The 18,456-nt window shown below is 38.0% G+C and overlaps 1 protein-coding gene across 5 annotated transcripts in view; it reads left to right on the forward strand.

Moving 5' to 3' along the window:
• Positions 1-18,456, forward strand: part of WDR20 (WD repeat domain 20) — a 47,910-nt gene that overhangs the window by 22,096 nt on the left and 7,358 nt on the right. Inside the window, exons 2-4 of one of the 5 annotated variants that reach the window (XM_075426571.1) lie at positions 7,184-7,366; positions 12,382-13,659; positions 15,392-18,298. In XM_075426571.1, the coding sequence (XP_075282686.1) occupies positions 7,184-7,366; positions 12,382-13,659; positions 15,392-15,397 (1,467 nt within the window). In that variant the 3' untranslated portion in view covers positions 15,398-18,298. Of the gene's footprint in view, positions 1-7,183; positions 7,367-9,779; positions 10,480-12,381; positions 18,299-18,456 lie in introns of those variants that run through there. The other 4 variants (XM_075426570.1, XR_012764571.1, XM_075426569.1 and 1 more) reach the window with 4 other exon arrangements.

Here is an 18,456-nt window from a genome sequence, read left to right on the forward strand (position 1 = left end):
CTTCTTAAGTAATGCTTTTCTCCTTTCAAAAGTGGTGTATGTCTTATATGGCCCCAAGTGGAAGTTAAATCTAGAAGAGAGAAGAATATTAAGTAGTTTCCCAGATTTGCAGGCAGCTTTGTACAAAATTGATCTTTAAGACTTTGTTATGGATGAATTGTGTGGAACACTTGAAAAAATTAGGTTAAATAAAATTACTTGGTGTCCTTGTTTTACCAACAGAGCTGTTCTTATACAGTATTCTAGAAACTCTCTCACATTCCTGAAGTGCTACTGTTCAGCATTTTATCAGGTGCTTTGTAACTTAAAAAACCTTCTGCAAAGATAGAGGAACCAATTTATGAGGAACAGTGTTGTTCAGGAAAGTAAACATTCTGTTGAGTGGAAATAAATCTTGAAATGCTTTTGCTGGGAGCAGGTATAAATGTAAATTACTTTGAACTGTGAGATCATTAAAAATATTTATATATTAGAAAAAGTACATCAGAAAGTATGCCACTGAAGCCAAATTAATAATGATTATGTCTTGAAGATCAGAATCTTAAGATTTATGCAAGTAAAACTGGCATGGATTGGCAGCTGCGCTTTCTGGAGACTTTCTAGAGAAAGGAAGCTGTAGAGAGATACCTTAATGGAAAGTCTTTGAGGCAGTATCTTAAAAGTAGCAGATTCTTTTTCCTGCTTGCTAACTGTTTTTGTCCCAATTTCTTAGTTTTTAATGTTCAAAATTCATGTTGTTCAGTGCAACTTTTATCCCTTTCTCATATCTGCTCTTGCCTTCAATTAGGGAGGAATAAGGGTAAGCGAATGCTCAGTGTTAGTGTTACTTCATATTTGCCTTTGTATTAACTGGCAGCAAATCCAGCACTGGTTGTGCTGTTGGGAATGTTCAGCTATCGGTGCTTCAGTTCAGAGTTGAAAGTTCAGCCAAATTTTAAAAGCAAAACTAAAAATGAAAGAGTTTTCTTGAGGTTTGCAAGTGTGACTTTAATATAACACAGATGCATTGAATGCAGCATTGCAAAATAAGGACCTAAAATTTTCCTAGCATTAATGGCTTTGCAAGGCTTAGGAGACACTTAAAACTAGTCTGTGTGTACGCACAAAACACCTGTTATGCAACCCTTAAAGCTAAGCACATCACTTGTGTATGGAAGAAGCAGCTTTTACTTATTTAAGAAACTGTCCTTACATTTAAAAAACCTATTTTTAAACTAGTTTAAACGGCTTCCAGAAGCTTTCAGACTAGTCTTTATAAGTTTTCGAGGGGCTTCTGAAGTGGCCCTGGATGTGTGTTCGCTTGTACACTATCTGAAAGGTTTGTGCTATTGAATCTGAAGAGATCCTGGGACTGATGCAAGTTCTTACCAGACTTTAAACTCTCTACCGAGAAAGCTGAGGCCATTAGTCAGCAGTCTGCCAGCTTGTGTGCAGTTATGTTTGTAGAAGCCAGTTTATTACTGATTGGCTATGGCAGTCAGCTGCACTGAAGAGTGTTTTATTAGTGCTTTATAGTTGCAGGAAGCGTTGCCTGGACTTTGTTGTGTATCTCATAAATTATGCAGAATGTTTGCTCTACATCAGTGTTCTTTGTAGGGAAAGACAACTAACTTGTTCCTGTAATTTTCTTCCTGTGTGAGTTCCTTTAAGACATAAACCAGACCTGTTAAGTAAGCTGGGAGAGGCTGTGTTGCCACTGCTTTGGTTGATCCAAAGCTTAGGATCTCAAAGTCATTCGGGTTGGAAGGGACCTCTGAGAGTCTCTAGTCTAACCTCCTGCCCAAAGCAGGGTCAGCTAGAAGATCAGACCAGCTTGAAGCAACAGTGAAGTAACTACAAATTATTCGGTTGCTAATATTAAGTGAGCTGTTATTGGCCTCTACAAAAAAAAAGTCTGGAAATCTACTTCTTTGATAATAAAGTAATTAGAAGGATTTCCAGTGTGAAGTATTGAAGCTAGTCGTTCTGCCAGAAACACTTGTGTATGGAAGCAATGAACAGAGTTCAGCAGAAAATTCTACAGAAGTCCCTAGGATAACTCAGCTGTCTTGCCACATTCCTCAGCTTTCTCTGTCCTTCAGCTAGCTCTGCAGGAAGGAGAGGGAGACCAGCACAGACGTGGAGGAAGAATAAACAAACTGTAAGGGGCCTCCTGGTTTAGTTTTCCCTGTCCTTGCGAATACAGTGAGCAAGTCTGTCCTGGAAGACCCTGCCCTGTTCACCAGGGGATACTGTAAGGCAAAGTGCTGCAGCAAGGGTTGCCTTGTCTCTTTTTTTCTGCTAGGGTTTAAAGAGCATCTGTGAAGTTCAATGAAGTTCACTTATATTATAATAATTCTAAGAGTTGATTTCTCATGTTACTTGTATAGCATTATAAGAAGCACAGCTTTCTCAAATTGTTCTGTTTATAGACCAGGAGCCATTAAATCCCTGGACAGCAAGGTATTGAAGAGATACCAAGCTCCAGAAATGCCAAGGAAGTTGCTTTCAAATATATAATGTCTTGGTTATTTGTGTGTTCTCTTTTACTTTGTGCTAGAACTCTACATACATAGCCAATCTGTAATCTGCTGTTCAAGATCAATTAATTCTCTGGACAAGAGAGAGTTTCATTTTTGGAAGTAAAATTTTTATTAAAAGCTTGCCCTCACTTCCAGGCCTGAAGACCTAATGTACTGTCTTGATCTCTCACTTATAGCTATGACTCACTGAAAGCCAGTCTCCTGGCAAATGTGATATTAAATACTATTAAATATCTAACGGAAGCATTCTGATGACTGTAGTAGAAATTAAATTAATAAATAACTCCTTGCCTTTCTGATCTCAGATGATTTTTAGCTTGGAAGGAAATGTAGCATTTATGATACATTTCATTCAACTAAAATTTGTAGAAAGCTGCAGATGTAAGTTAGGAAAAGAAAAGATACAGGAAGAAATCACATCTGTCAAGGAGCATGATTAAATGCTGACTTGAGATGATATGATTCACGGTTTGGGAAATCTTAGTATGAAAGCTCTAAGTCTCGGATCAATACTACATAAAAAGAATGAATCTTCGACAGATATCAATCTGTCTTTGAGCTTAGAATTACATACAGCTACAGAACCAAGGTTATTGCCCATCCTAATCAGACATTTCAGACATCAGAATCTGAAAACTTAAAGATTTGCTTTGGACTGAGGTGACTGATGGTTGTTGTTCCCCCCCCCCCCCTCTATTTTCTTCCTAATGTTTAGGTACTTAAAGCTGTGGTTCAGAACTTCCATTTGACTGCCTTTTTGCTGGAATTCATGATTCAGGGTGAATGGGCAGCTGTTTCGATGGTCAGATTTATTTTTTATTTATTTATTTATTTTCCTCCCTACCCTGGCAGAGTGGGGTAAACCGGCTTAGATACGGTAAAGATTAGCCTGTTTGGCAGCTACAGTGTTGTGCTACTGGTGCAACCTGTGTGTTTATTCATGGAGCATCTTGTAGATGCTTGTTTTTTTTTTTTTTTAATGAAGTTTTTTGTCAATTGTTAATTTAAATAACACTTTTAGGGGTGGTCTACTGTATTATTTTATTCGGATTGACAGCTGAACAGGAGTAGAACTTTCTATATCTATTTGTCCATTTTAGATATTTTGAGATGATACAGACTCCTATTAGTGTCTTTTGTCAAATTTTAGGTAGGTTATTTTACTAAAATATTTGGGGGTATTGCACAAAATTTCTGTTTTAGTTGTATAACTCTCTTTTTTCATCTTGTTCTTGTATGGTTCATGGTTTTTTCTGAGAGTACAAATTCATCGCAAAGAACTAAATGGCAAAGTTGGTCAATTTTTCTTCTGTAAGTAAGTGTAAGGCTCACTAGAGAGTTTTAAACTGTTCAAAGACAGTAGTTGGAAGCTGTTGATGCCCAAAGTGCACCAATTTTGTTCAACTGCATTACTGACTTTAGACGGATGTTGTGTGAGATTCCTCTTATTGCCTGATAACCATTATTCCTTGTTCCTTTGCCCAAGGGGTACGTGAGATACTGCTGTGTGTTGGAAGGAACAGACTTCTAACACAGGTATCGGTTGGCCCAGGTGCTAATACCAGAGTCTTGATTAGCAAAGATGTACAGCACAGATTTTTTTTCTTTGAAGGGAGGATAGTATTGATTCTTAACCTTGCATTAGATGCTCCAACCTTCCTTCTGTTGTGATTAGACTTAAGTTCTAATTACGAAGTGTTGCTCTCATCATGAATCATCCACAATGGCGTAAGCTTCTCAAAGTGGACAGGCTGGAGTAGTGCTGAGTGTTTTTCAGAAGAAAATGTTAAAGGAACTGGGATAGGAAGTGTGCAAATAGCTTGCTACCAACTCAGGCAGAGGTGAGGGTGCCTGATCCTGTGCTTTGAGCCTCCATGTTTGATAAAACTTAATCCCAAGGTCCTTCTGTCCTCTTTCAAAGTGCAGCATCATTCTTTTGAGAGGGGAGCAGCTCATGTCACCTGGTTCAGTTGATAGTGTCATATCCTAGGATTTGACAGTTATGGACTCAGATGTCATCTAAGAGTTCTTTTATGAGAATCAGATCTTCCACAAAAATAGCTATAGCAAATGGACTTAGTGGTGAGCTAATGAAATGCTGAGTCCCAGGAGTGACTGAATTTTGAGTCAGTGCTTTTATTGGCCTTCTCAAAATCCAATAGCAACCTTCAACTGTGCCGAAATAAAGAAAATGTCGCCTAGTTCTTACACTCATTGATTCTACCCTGTCTTTCAATTAGGAAAGATCAAGACCAAAAGAGTGCTTTTGTGCTTGTAGATTCGACTTATCTTCATGAGACAGCTATATTATAACTGAAAACACTAGCCACATGTAAATAAAAGGCAGGGCATCCCTGTCAGTGGAAGCCTGGTAATCCTGGGTTGAATTAGTTTATTTATACTTCATCTAAGTTCAGACAGATTGTCACTACCATCTGGTTCTCAGCGAACAGCTAGAACAAGCACAGGGAAGTCTGTGCTTAGATTTAATTTATCAGAACATGTCTTGCTAGATCTGTTACTACACAATTTCAGAAGATGTGGAACTTCAGTCACACCAAATTTGTCAGACAACAAAAACAAAAGCTAGTGATCTAAAACCTCAACCAGACAAAAGAGCAAGGTGTAGTTCCAATCTGCAAATAGCCACCTTCTGAGTCTTTGCTGCTTCCAAAGAACAGTGAGGATTCAGAAGGAAAAGAACCTGGGAATACCTGTGTTTTCTGCTGGCCAGGAGAGTCTGTCATTCTGTGTTCATTCAGCGTGATTCAGGCTGAGTTGTATTTACTTTAAAAGGGATTTTCCTTCTTAGGCATTGCGTCCTGCTGGAACTTTTGTCCAGTGGACAGAACCTTGAGTCTCATGGGTTAACCTCGTTAACTGTGCATTTCTTTGAAGTATGGAGGGATGTGTCTATGTGTCTGTAGAATGGTCTTCCAGATAGAAATGCTACCTCAATTTTGAGAGTTATCTCTTTATATCACTTATTTTGTAGTGATACAGGACAAGGGAGTCTTGCACAATGTAAGTGATAGCTGCATGGCCTCTAGGATTTAGTCTTTCAGCTTCAAATCAGATTTACATCTGTCTGTGAATGTTTCTTGGTAGGCATGCGCCTTGTCCTATGATCTCCCAGTAGAGCTAGTATTCTATTTAAGTTCTCCTTGAAGAGGTATTGCTAATATTCTTTTTTAGCTTATAATGGATCTCTGGGCTCTGGAGAATAACTTTTTAATCTGCTGACTTTAGAAGTCGGAATACATCATCTCAGTTTGGAGTCTTCAACCAGGAGGGCATACACTTGATTAAACTGGTTTATAATATATGCTGCAAGCATAAGCACAGCTTCAATACTGTTGCATATATATGCTTATCATGCATACCCTGTAGTTAAATTTGCCTTGGAAATGTCTCACCTGACATGATTCACTGTGTAGCTAGTTACAATTTTTTCCCTACTAACAGGTCTAGTTTCTGTCTATGTAGCCCCAAGTACACCAAGGATTTGCTGCTCTTTAGACCTCACCCTCGAAGGTATAATATACTGGAGCAATATTCTTTTATCTGAAGCTTGTCCTCTTCCTCAAAAGAAATTTTATTTCTTACATTACTGGCCCAATTTTCTCTGACTAAAAATACTGAAAAAGTATATATCAAAATTAGAATCCAAGTCCAAATCACAGCTACATCTCAGGTCTGTAATATTGTTGAGTATCTGCAGATTTTTAATTACAGACTCTGAACTTAGTAAATAGGGAGTTTAGGGAAAAAAAAAAGCTGAATCTGGAGTATGATGTTGTGTATTAAATGTGTGGGTTTTAATCTCTGGATGATGAAAGGTTGTCTGTTCAGAAGTGATATGGGGATAAACATGGGTTACACAACTGAGAGCGCACTGTAAGTTGCTTTTCTGTTCCTTTGGATTTTTCTGATACTTTAGAGCCAGATCTTCAGTTGTTTATGTTGAAGTTCCTCAGTTTTGTTAGCACTTACTTTGTCTGAGCTCTATTTGAATTCTGTGTTCAGTGTCAGAAGCCTAATTGTTTTGTAGCTTAATGGACTAAAATGTATTTTATAATCACAGTATCAGCATCTTTTGTCAGTGTTCCTAGAAAATGCTCTCCTGGGATCTAGTTGATAATTTTTTTTAATTATTGAGACCAATATCGTATGTTTGCCTGTTATAAATGGATAGACATATAATAGAATAATCAGGTGACTGAGAATATGCTATTTTTAGTCCAAAATTGGTTGTATTCAATATTGAGAAAGCTGCTACTAGGAATGTAGAAGATACCTCCTGTCTGTGATGGAATGCCTCTTCTGGCAGGAAAAGCCTTCTGGGAATAGGTTGATACTGAGGACTCACTGGAGCCTTTGTGTTACTGAATGGTTCTCATTAGTTTGTTGTGTGATGTAGTTGCAAAGGCCAGGGTATGTATAGTGTTCAGCAAAATGGAAAAAACACAGGTATTGCATTATATGAAAAGATAAACGTTTTGATGACGTCTTGGGTGTCTTCGATAAATAAAAAGCTGCTTTTTAAAGTAGGATTTTGTGACTGCCTTAATTGTTGCTGAGTATAAACTCATTTGCAAATAGAACTGGTTACGTGCACATGTTGTGATAAACTGCCTTAATTCTGTTTGTTCTCTTTGCAGGCTGCGGACTTGAGTAAACCAATAGACAAAAGGATATATAAAGGAACACAACCTACATGCCATGACTTCAATCACTTAACAGCCACAGCAGAAAGCGTGTCTCTTCTAGTGGGCTTCTCTGCAGGCCAGGTCCAACTTATAGACCCTATTAAAAAAGAAACTAGCAAATTATTTAATGAGGAAGTAAGTAGAAATCTTAACATTGTTGCATGCAATGTATTTATGATATCAAAGATCCTAGATTCTCAAAGTTCTGTAGATGGCTGCATTTGCCTATACAGCTTATCACTCAGTCACTATGGTTTTTTTTTCAGCTGTTTCATTGACTTGGAATATCTACACAAAAATCTTACTCATGAAGGAATCTTTTGGGGTTTAAGATTAAAAATTAGGACTCTGTAGTTTGGGTAATACTGTAACTAGAGTTAATGACAGTTAACTGATGGAAAAGAGGCTATAGATGGAAATGTCTGTGTGTGTGTTCTGCAGTCAGTTGTTTCTGGGGCTTCTGGTTCCAAATGAAGAAGAAAACATTTAAGCCCCTATTTAACTAATATATTATGGTCATAATATTAGATAAGGTAAAAATATCAATTTTTATGGTCAGGATGTTACAGCAGAAACTGTCTGTATCAGGATTCCTAAAGGGTTGCTTGGGGAAGACTAGGATATCAAGCTGAATGCTGCGTAGAAGCTGAAGGCTTATGGGGTCTTGGCCATGTGATACTCTTGAAAGAAACTCTCTGTCTGCTTCTGCTGGTGCTGTGCAATAAGGAAAGACAGAAGGAAGTACTGGGGGGGGGTGGGTGGCAGCAACAGGGACTAATGCCAAGTTATAAGACCACTGGCTAAGATTATCTGGTAGCGTGGCATTCTTAAAAGAGCATCTGCATGCTAACAAGGAAAGAAATCTGGTAACTGGAACAACTTTTGACAACATTTGCTGCAGAGGATAAGCTATAGGAATTTGGGTCGATTTGGGGGATGATTGGTTTTTTGGGGGAATTTTTTTGTTCCTTTTTGTCTTTTAATCCAGCTGCAGGTGAATTGTTGGCGGGGGTAATAGCAAAGAGCTTTGCAGGTCTTTTTTTATTTGCAGATGAAGTTAAGCTGTGCTCAGCTTTCAAACTGAGCAAGCATATCTTTCGCACCTCAGAGAGATGTGTTGCCTTGCTCTGTCTTTGTGCGAAGAAGATTGAAGTATTGTTCTCAATGGGAATGCTTTATAATTAGAGCTATCTAATTCCTCCTCAGCTTTCTAAAAGTAGCTACATCTAGATCAGAAGAGGGGCGTTTTTCTTCTTACCTAGCTATTTCCCACCTGCTGTTTCTCTGCTTGTGTTGAGTGGGAGACAATGCTGGAGAATCTCTTAATATTGCACAGAGTACGCTGTTTGGTAGAAACATCTGTAGCTGAAATGTTCATTTTAGCATTGTCCTAACACCACTCACCCTGCACTGTTGTGTATTCCCCACAAAAAATTCCCCACAACTCACCCCAAACCGAAAAACCCCAAGCTTTGTCTGTGGTGCAACTTCACCACTGGCAGTGCTAGTCTGGGTGTGAACAAGTTACTTGTGTAAGTACAGCTCTGATTTAACCTTGTATGATAATAGTGTAAGTAGTACAAGTGGCAGTAGAAGTACTATAAGCAAGTAGAGTTTCATATCACAGAGCAGTTCCCACTCTTCGCTGCTTTGAGAAGAACTTCAGCTGAAGTACTTACATAAAAGATCAGTGGATGTTTACATGCCTTGATGTTGTTTACTGTCTAGTGTCTACAGAGTAAAGCTGCATTGCAGGCTGAATAGTTCTTGTGGTGGTTCACAAATGATGGAGAAACTGAAGCCGCTTCTGTTACACAGTATTGTCTCTTTCTCTGTGCGATAGCCAGTGTTACTTCACTGTGGTGGGAATACATCCTATGACAGTTTGTTCGAAATTAAATGAGGTGATCTATTTTCTACAAAGCTGACATAAGAATTTTCTCAGTGGTACCAATACTACGTGCACAGTAGGCTAGAGATAGAAGACAAATTCTTGTTTCCTACGCTGATCTTTTCTGCAGTCACAACCAATTCTAAAACTTTTATATATTTTTAATCTGTCAGTGACAGTATTGAAGTTTACCCTGGACGTGTTTGGAAGTTCTGGCTTGTATCTGAAAGCTGTTTTAGAGAAACATTGATGAGTACTGATGGTTGAGCCAGTTTCCTAGCTTCAAGATGAAGGTGCCTGTTGGGTTTTGAATATATTTAGAGCTTAGATAATATTTGAGAAGAAACATGTCTTCCTAGGCAGAAGGTGGTCTAAATGAGAGTTTACATCTTTCAACAGATTTAGCACTAGTGCTAGAATAGAATTTACCACCTGTCCTGTTAGTAATTTGGTGATTCTGGTAGCCCAAAGCTCAGTTTTGACTGTCACCTGTGATAAAGCAATCAGGATAGCACTTAATTGTATGTGATATGTGAAATACCTTCCATGTCATAACAGGTTAAGTTTATGTTGACCTTAAAATGCAATAGCCTGAATGCAGTCTAACTTGTTACTCTTCCTTTTTTTTTTTTTTTTTTTTTAATTCTATTGATGTAGAAGACAATAGGGACTTGAAAGGCTGAGGTGAGTGATACTATGCAGCTTGTGGCTGCCTGCTTAAATCAATCTGTATCAACAGTGGTATTTCTTCTAGCTGTGTCAGAATTAAATTAGTGATACTTTCCTATTCCCAAAACCAACCAAGTATACCTCACAGATTCTGTTGTTTCCAGGTGATGGTTATTCTCAAGTTAGCCAGCTGAATTATGTTTTTCATCTTGTTTTTTTATTCTTTTTTTTTACTTAAAACTAGACCCTTAAGCTGCATTTTTTTCATAATAAACTTTTCCTGTACCTGTGTTGCCAAAGCTCTTTGTCAGACCTTAATACATATTCCTTGATTGACTCAGTTTTTTCACTCCTTTGTGGCCTATGCCTATAATTTTTTCCCTTCAGGCTTGTTCAGAACATGGCTACCAAGATAATCCTGGCTTGTCTTCCTGACTGGTGACTGAAGTTCCTTCACTTACTCTTCTTCCACCTGAACATAAGTTCCTTATCCCAGCTACTCCACTGATTTGCTTGATACTGCATTCAGTCTATTCTTGTAATGCGTCTGCCAGTCATAGTGACTTCAGGTCTTGTTTTGTTGTGCTGTAGAAGTATGGGAGTCCAGCTGGAAGCCTTTAAAACTTCAGAAAGTCATAATTTCAGAGTTTTCATCTTCCTGCTGAATTTAAAGCTTTGCTGGTTGAGAAAGGGGAGGAGTTGTAGTCACTTGCTATATGTCAGCTGAAAGCCTGTCTGCGTCTTGTCTCTTTGAGCTGATCTGTTCTCAGTGCAGATGGCAATCTTCTGTTTTGTTCATAGCCTCCCTGAGGTAGAGATTGGGTTTGCAGGATTTCTGTACAATAATTAAGGTGGTGTACCCCAACATGATTATGGACTTCAAATGCCATTTCTAGTGTAAAAGTTGAGCATCTGCTCTTATGAGTAGGGTCTGTATGTCAGGTGGAGCTGCTCTAGTAGAGGAGTGCAAGAAATTTTGCTTTGGTGCCATATTAGTGGTAGTTTTAGAATGAGAAGACGACTATTGCCTATAGTAACCAGCTGGGCTGGTGTTCCCTGTCCATATTCTCTTGGTGTGTACCAGGTAACTTTCTGTCTAATATTTCTGATATCATCATTACTGAGACATTCATTATATGTATCAATGAACACATGACAAACTTTAAAATATCACAAGAGAAGCTAGGAATTTTGTTATTTTAAATCTACTGCATTTGAGGACAGGTTCCCAGATTAAGTTACATCTCTCAGCTCTCAAGTACAAAATAGCTAATATAACCAGTGAGAAATTACGGAAGAGGGGCTTTCTGATCTTACACCGAGATTGACAGCAGCAAAAGTATAGCCTCAAAAGATGAGGTGCTGCTTTCCAGTGATAGTTACAGGCCCAGAATTGATAACAATCAGTGTGTTATCCATTAGTCTGTTTTTTGTTTGTGATAAACAACATAGCAAGGTTTTGGGGTGACTTTTTTGTTTCTTTGTTTTTTAATGCTTTTGTAACTTGTTCTGGTATTTCCTTAGGCTCTTTGTATTTGCATTCTTGCCTTTCGTGTAGCTCAGCTCTTCTTTCGGCCTATAATCAATCTATGCCAAATACAAATCTAGAATGTGCATGTAAAGAACTACTTGTCTCCAAGTTGCAGTTGAGTGATGCCATGGCTGAGTTGGTAAGTTTTGGAAGTCCACCAGAACTACACTAGCAAACTCAAGGAGTCAAACTTTATCTCTCATTTCTTATGGCACCAGAGGTATTATGATCAAGAATGTTTGTTTAATGCGTGTGTTCATTCTTTTGCAATGATGGACTCTATTAAAACATTTTTCTTCAGAGGAAACGTCTTAATCAGGTGGTGACTGAGAGTATTGTCAGGTCCTTGGCGCATGAATGAAAAGTAATTGGAGGGTGGGGATTCAAAGGTGAAGAGTATGTGGTGCCTTCTGATTTCACTGAACCACGTGCATTTAACTACTAGCTTTCCAGCCACATGATAACATGGTCACTGTGTGTGTAGCTTTTGCTCCCTGAATCAGTAAAAGCTGGTAAAGGCTCCTGAAGCCTGTTTTTTCTTTTTTTTTCTTTTTTTTTTTTCAGAGGATGGATTTTATTTGTGCTGTCAGATAAAGCCAGAGTCTAAATTTACTGTTGTTGATTTGTAACCCGTTTGCTATGTAGTCCAGATGAGTAACTGCATTTTTTCCCTTTAGCTCGTTGTGTGTTTTCTCGATTGTTTGCTTTTCATGCTTTTCAGCCTATGCAGTGAAAAATAAACCTAAGAACACTCCGCTTAGATTCATAACAACAGATTGTCTTGATTGAAGTATGTTCTTTGTGGAGGATGACTGGACCATAATAATAACAATCTTTGATAGCACTCTGTCTAAAAATAATTTCCTCTTTTCTGCCTGAGAAGTTTTCACAAATACAGTAACATAGCTCCTTTCTAGAAAGTTGAGTTTGCTTTGCTGAAGTATTTTTTCCCCATCCCACCCGCCCCCCCCCCCCCCCCCCGAAAGCTCAGATTCACAGTTAATCATTAAAACTTTAATTTTCAGACTTTCTGAAGTGTATCATCTTTGTTTTTCACAGAGGCTAATAGACAAGTCCAGAGTAACCTGTGTGAAATGGGTACCAGGTTCGGAAAGCCTTTTCCTAGTAGCTCATTCCAGTGGCAATATGTACTTGTATAACGTGGAGCACACTTGTGGTACCACAGCCCCGCACTACCAGCTACTTAAACAAGGAGAAAGTTTTGCAGTTCACACTTGCAAGAGTAAATCCACAAGAAACCCTCTGCTTAAATGGACAGTGGGTGAGGGTGCCCTGAACGAATTTGCCTTTTCCCCAGATGGGAAGTTCTTGGCGTGCGTGAGCCAGGATGGTTTTCTTCGTGTGTTCAACTTTGATTCCGTGGAACTGCATGGTACAATGAAAAGCTACTTCGGAGGACTGCTGTGTGTGTGTTGGAGTCCCGACGGGAAATACATAGTGACAGGTGGAGAGGACGACTTGGTAACAGTTTGGTCTTTCGTGGACTGTCGAGTAATAGCGAGAGGCCATGGACATAAATCGTGGGTCAGTGTTGTTGCGTTTGATCCGTATACCACTAGTGTAGAAGAGAGTGACCCGATGGAATTTAGCGGAAGTGATGAGGATTTCCAGGACCTTCATTTTGGCAGAGACCGAGCGAACAGTACGCAATCTAGGCTATCCAAAAGGAACTCTACAGACAGTCGTCCAGTAAGTGTTACGTATAGATTTGGTTCGGTAGGCCAGGACACACAGCTCTGTTTGTGGGATCTTACAGAAGATATCCTCTTCCCCCACCAACCTCTCTCGAGAGCAAGGACACATACAAATGTCATGAATGCCACAAGTCCACCTGCTGGAAGTGGTGGAACCAACCCAGGAAGTAATGGAAACAGTATCACAACGCCTGGAAACTCTGTACCCCCTCCTCTTCCACGGTCAAACAGCCTTCCACACTCCGCAGTCTCAAATGCTGGCAGTAAAAGCAGTGTCATGGATGGTGCCATTGCTTCTGGCGTTAGTAAATTTGCAACCTTATCGCTGCACGATCGGAAGGAAAGACACCATGAAAAAGATCATAAGAGAAATCATAGCATGGGACATATATCTAGCAAGAGCAGTGACAAACTGAACCTAGTTACTAAAACCAAAACGGACCCAGCCAAAACTTTGGGAACACCTCTCTGTCCCCGAATGGAAGATGTTCCCTTGTTAGAGCCTCTTATCTGTAAAAAGATAGCACATGAAAGACTGACTGTGTTAATTTTTCTTGAAGACTGTATAGTCACTGCTTGTCAGGAGGGATTTATTTGCACATGGGCAAGGCCTGGTAAAGTGGTAAGTTTTAATCCTTAATGCTGCATCAAAGAACTAGAACTCTGAATAGGTAGTTTTCTTGAAATATAAATGAATGTTGAATATAAAATTTCTTTATGCTTAATGTAAAAAAAAAAAAAAATCCTCAGAGCCATACTTTTGGATACTGCATGCCATATTTCTGAATGATTTGAAGTGTCTTGGATACAATTATTAAGTATAGTTGCCTTCCAGCAGAAGAAATAAATACTGTGCATCTAAACTATTGATCAGTGTTCTTATACTTAAGCATAACCACAGTATGGTGAAAGCTGTTTATGTAAAAATTGAAGTAAAAGCTGTCAATCACTAAAACGATTATCATCTTTCTAATGTTTTCTACAAAATACAGCACTCCCAATGAGAGTGGCTTATGAAAAGCTGCTGCTTTTAAGTCTAATGAGAAATGTGAGCCTCTGAAAAAATTAAAGCCAAAGTGTTTTGTTCCTCCATACTTCTCTGTGGTGGCCTGCCATTAATGTAAAACCACTTCTTATTAAAATGTCAGCCTTTTTATGCACAGATTTGTGAGCCCTTTACTGACTGTAGTTTATGCTCTTGAAATTGTGAATCAGTATTATCAAGGAACTCTTAATTTTTGCTTTATGTATTTGTTAAGGAAAATCATGCAAGCTTTCTCTAAGTAGTTTCAGTGTTATGTTACTGTCAGTTTTTTAGGCAATTTGATCACTGACAAGCTCGTGCTTTTTGGTGGCACCTGTCCTATCAGTTGAATCTTCATTAAAATATACTACTCATTTTAACTCTTGTTGCTAATGCACTTGAACACAGATAAAACTATTTTTCTTCTATCCAATGTATAGCAAGCTAAATTTTGAATGAAGCTAAACGTGGTGATTATTTTATTAAAAAGTACTTTGTGCTACAATAGCTTTGTTTGCCAGCAACATTTTAAAGGAATATTTATGTAAACATTGCCAGAGTTGATCTAGCAAAAAGAACCATTATTTTTGTGAAAAAATGCTGTAAGGGGATGTAGGTTATCACCTGAAGAAAAAGAAATAATCTGGTAATACCTGAATATTGCCACGTTGGGCAACCTAAATGAAAATCTGATGTTCATTAGGTTTTAACCATTTAGTTCGTAAATCTGACTTTTGAAGTGGAAGTACTGTATATATTTATATATCACATCTTCATTGCTATAAACTTTTTAGAAAAATGCAAATTTTCTTAAAAGTGTTTGTATAATGTAAATTTATTTGAGATGTTATCAAATTTGTCACAAAGTAGGTATGCATAGAGAGCTTCATGTATATTTAAAGGTTGAATCGAAAACTAAAAAACTTGCAGACCCTTTTCTGGGGAGGAGGAGGGGAGGGTGTTACCTGAAAGTATTTTTTGCTGAAGAACTACAGGTCCAGCATTAATTTAAAAAAAAAAAAAAGCCCCCCCCCAAAACACTAAACTTTAAAATACTTGTCCTAAATGAAAATACTAAAGCAGTTATCACTTCCGTGACTCAGTGCAATTCACATGTTGTATGAATCAACTTTATTCATGTACAGCAGTGCCTCAAATTTCTATTGCGACCTATATTTTCTTTTGGTTCTAAAATTCCTTTGCATACTACTAAACACTACACTGTTAAATCTGTTTTCAGTGGCTGATGTGGGTTTTGTTAGACTGGGTATAACTTAAATATTTTTGTGTATTGACTTTGATTTGGAATATGACATTTCAAATATTTCAGAGATAAAGTATGCAGTACCAAAAATCAGGATTTATGTATTGGCCAATATGGAAAACTTTAATTACAGGTAAGTAATTTTCATGCTGAAGTTATCACTTTCAAAATTAATATATTGCACACTGATGTAAATGCCATATTGTTTAGCAAGTATTTACTTAGAAATTTTCAAATTAATTTGTTTTTCTGATTTCACTTGCATTTCTAGTGAGCTCACTCTGCTGGTAAAAACTAAGTTTTGGTGGCATGTTTACAGGGCTTTCATAGGAAAGGATGTTAGGAGCATCCTTTTTGTTTAGAGGAAAGCACTTAGTAATTTTATTTAATGAAAATTGTCAAAGTGTAAAACACTCATGGTAATGTCTTTCTTACTGGGTTATATACCATTCATTTCTGTTTTGCCAGCTGTTTTATCCTAGGCTATCCCATTACTCTGGGATTTAAAGCTGCTATTTCTAGTCTTCCTTTTGAAATGTGGGTCCCCAAGTGATCTTAAAACTGTCACTTTTTTGTCTGCCAACTCTAGAGTGAAAGCCTCTGAATCTTGCTGCTGCTTCCATCATTGCCTCAGAAGGCCTTCATTAAATTCATGCCAATGCCAGTCTAAAGCAAGAATCGGATGGAAAACTGAAGCAGGCTTGCAGTGCCTGATGTAATTTCCACTGAGCCAGTGCTATATTTCCCTCTGATGTTTAATAGCCACCAAAAGACGCGCTGTATAATTGGACAGCGTGTGACAAGTTCTCTCCATTTTTCTGGTTGGGCTGGTGCTGCCCTTAGTAGGGGAAAAAAACCCAGAAATGTCTCTTCAGCCGTGACCCTTATGATGGCTGGTAGGCTGTACGGTGCTTACAGAGGGTCCTGATGGTTTGTTCATAAACTTCCCAAATTACTGCTTCAGTGTATACATAATGATACCTTGTGCTTCCTCACTGGATGTACCACTGGTGCATTGGGCTTCCAGAACTGCTGTACTAACTCCCAGGCAGAGGGATGTCAAGTGAATGGTAGCATTCCGTAAGCAACAAGTCCAATGGGGCTCGGGATTCCTTCATTTCAATTTTTTACTCTCTCTTTTCGTTAGCCTGTTTCTGAGGTGGTGAGACAAATAGGTTGCCTTAACGAGAGCATGAACTTTCTTCTCAAGATGGTGACAGTTGGCTGTCTCCTCTCCCCCCTTCCCCATGCCACATCTTTCTCAGCCCCTGATGGGAAACCTAAAGGGGACTATAGAACTGTTGTATTCATCCAGAAGTGCAGAAGAAGAATTTTAAAGGAACCAAGGTAAACTTCACACGTTATCTTGATAGCTACTTCAAACTGGACCTGTAGAAGCAATTTAAAAAAAACCAAAACAAAACCCCACCACGCAACCCAACAAAACCCCCCAAAAACCCAAGTGGCACTTGGTATGCAAAGGAAGCTTTCTCTGAACTTTGTGGTCGGAGGAGCTATATGATTTCTGTGTTTGACTTCAGAATTAACTATTTGCCATCTTGTACAGTGACTCCATTTTATGGACATAACAGTTGCTGATGAGGTGTTTCCTTTGTGAGAGGGCTCAAGGTACCATTGGCCACAAGTCTGAGCAGGTGAAATGGCAGTGTATAACCTAGCAAGATAAACATGCTACCATTTTGTAAAGCAAATGCACATGGAATTTATCTATTTGACTTACTGTACAGGAAAATTTATTAATGAATTATAGCATCCTTGAATTTTCTAGTTAACTACAATTGTAGTACAGTATCATGTTTTAGTATGACTTCTGTTTTAGTGAAAGTACTTAAACATTCATGTACTATATTTGCGTGAGATGAGCAGCTATACATATTAATTCTTCCTCAATGGAAAGGAGCATTTCCTCATTACAATTGAAGTTCAATTGCTGGTATTTAAGTACTATCAAATAGATTTCTTTCAACGTGATACGGTATCTGTATAAACTTCAGGGATGATTATAGTAAAACCGAAACACGGCTATATGACTTCAGGTTACCATGCTGAAATTGGAAGCTTTCTGTAACGTGCATAATAGCAAAGTTGCACATAGCATACCTGCATTATCAGGGTGAATTTAAACCTAGTACACTGGTGTGGTATTTATAGCAAGGTATGTGTGTTTGCGCGTGTGCGAGGAGCGTGACTAGTGGCTCCAGTAAAGCCAGGAGAGATCATAACCCTGTAAAGGCTTTATGATGGGGATATCTGGACTAGGAAATAACATGACTTTTACTAAACACTTTTTAGAAAGCCCATGTTCTGAATTATCACCTCTTAAATCTGATTACATACTTGGAATGACTGTATATGTCTGCCCCTTTAACAACACAAAGCTACTAAATTAATATTTAAAATGCTGGCCTGCTTGTTACAATAATAAAATTTGTGTCAGTTAATTTACTGTCAATTTACATGTAAAGATTAAACTATTTTTTCTGCATTTTATGAATTCTGTATACTGGAGTTTGTTAAAGATTGACATGTTAGGTGATACTGTACAAAATTGTATTGACTACCTTTAGTGAAAATCAAAAGTAAAATTCATATGTATTTCCTTTTTACACTTCCATCTAATTTCTTGACAACTTGAATAAATTTCATAGAGCCTTTCTAACATGAATTATTGTTAATTTAACTGTTGCAATAATTAAGCTTTAAGAAGTATTGTTGGTATATTTATAATTTTAAGATGATCATGTTTGTTTCATACTGCTTATTTTTAGCTGTTCTATTGTCACTGTTACAGCTGAAGAACTTTACTAAATACTTGACATTACAAAATAACTCGCTGGGGTTGTCCTCTGTATACTAATGTTAAATAAAAATGTGTGATTGAACTGTAAATGTAGATAACTTTCAATAGTCCTTTCCACATTTGAGTTTTAATTTATCTTGCAGTCCGTAGGTGGTCTTATGCTATCATACTGTACTGAGCAAATGGCCGCAATGACAGCTGTTAACTTGCCATATTTTAAAGTCAGAAGTTGATCACATCCTGTAACCTGCTCTGAGTAAATGTTTCACTTCATCTCAAGACGATGCATACGTTTTGATGTTTAAATATT

The sequence above is a fragment of the Opisthocomus hoazin genome, chromosome 7, assembly GCF_030867145.1.
Source record: "Opisthocomus hoazin isolate bOpiHoa1 chromosome 7, bOpiHoa1.hap1, whole genome shotgun sequence".
NCBI classification, from domain to species: domain Eukaryota; kingdom Metazoa; phylum Chordata; class Aves; order Opisthocomiformes; family Opisthocomidae; genus Opisthocomus; species Opisthocomus hoazin.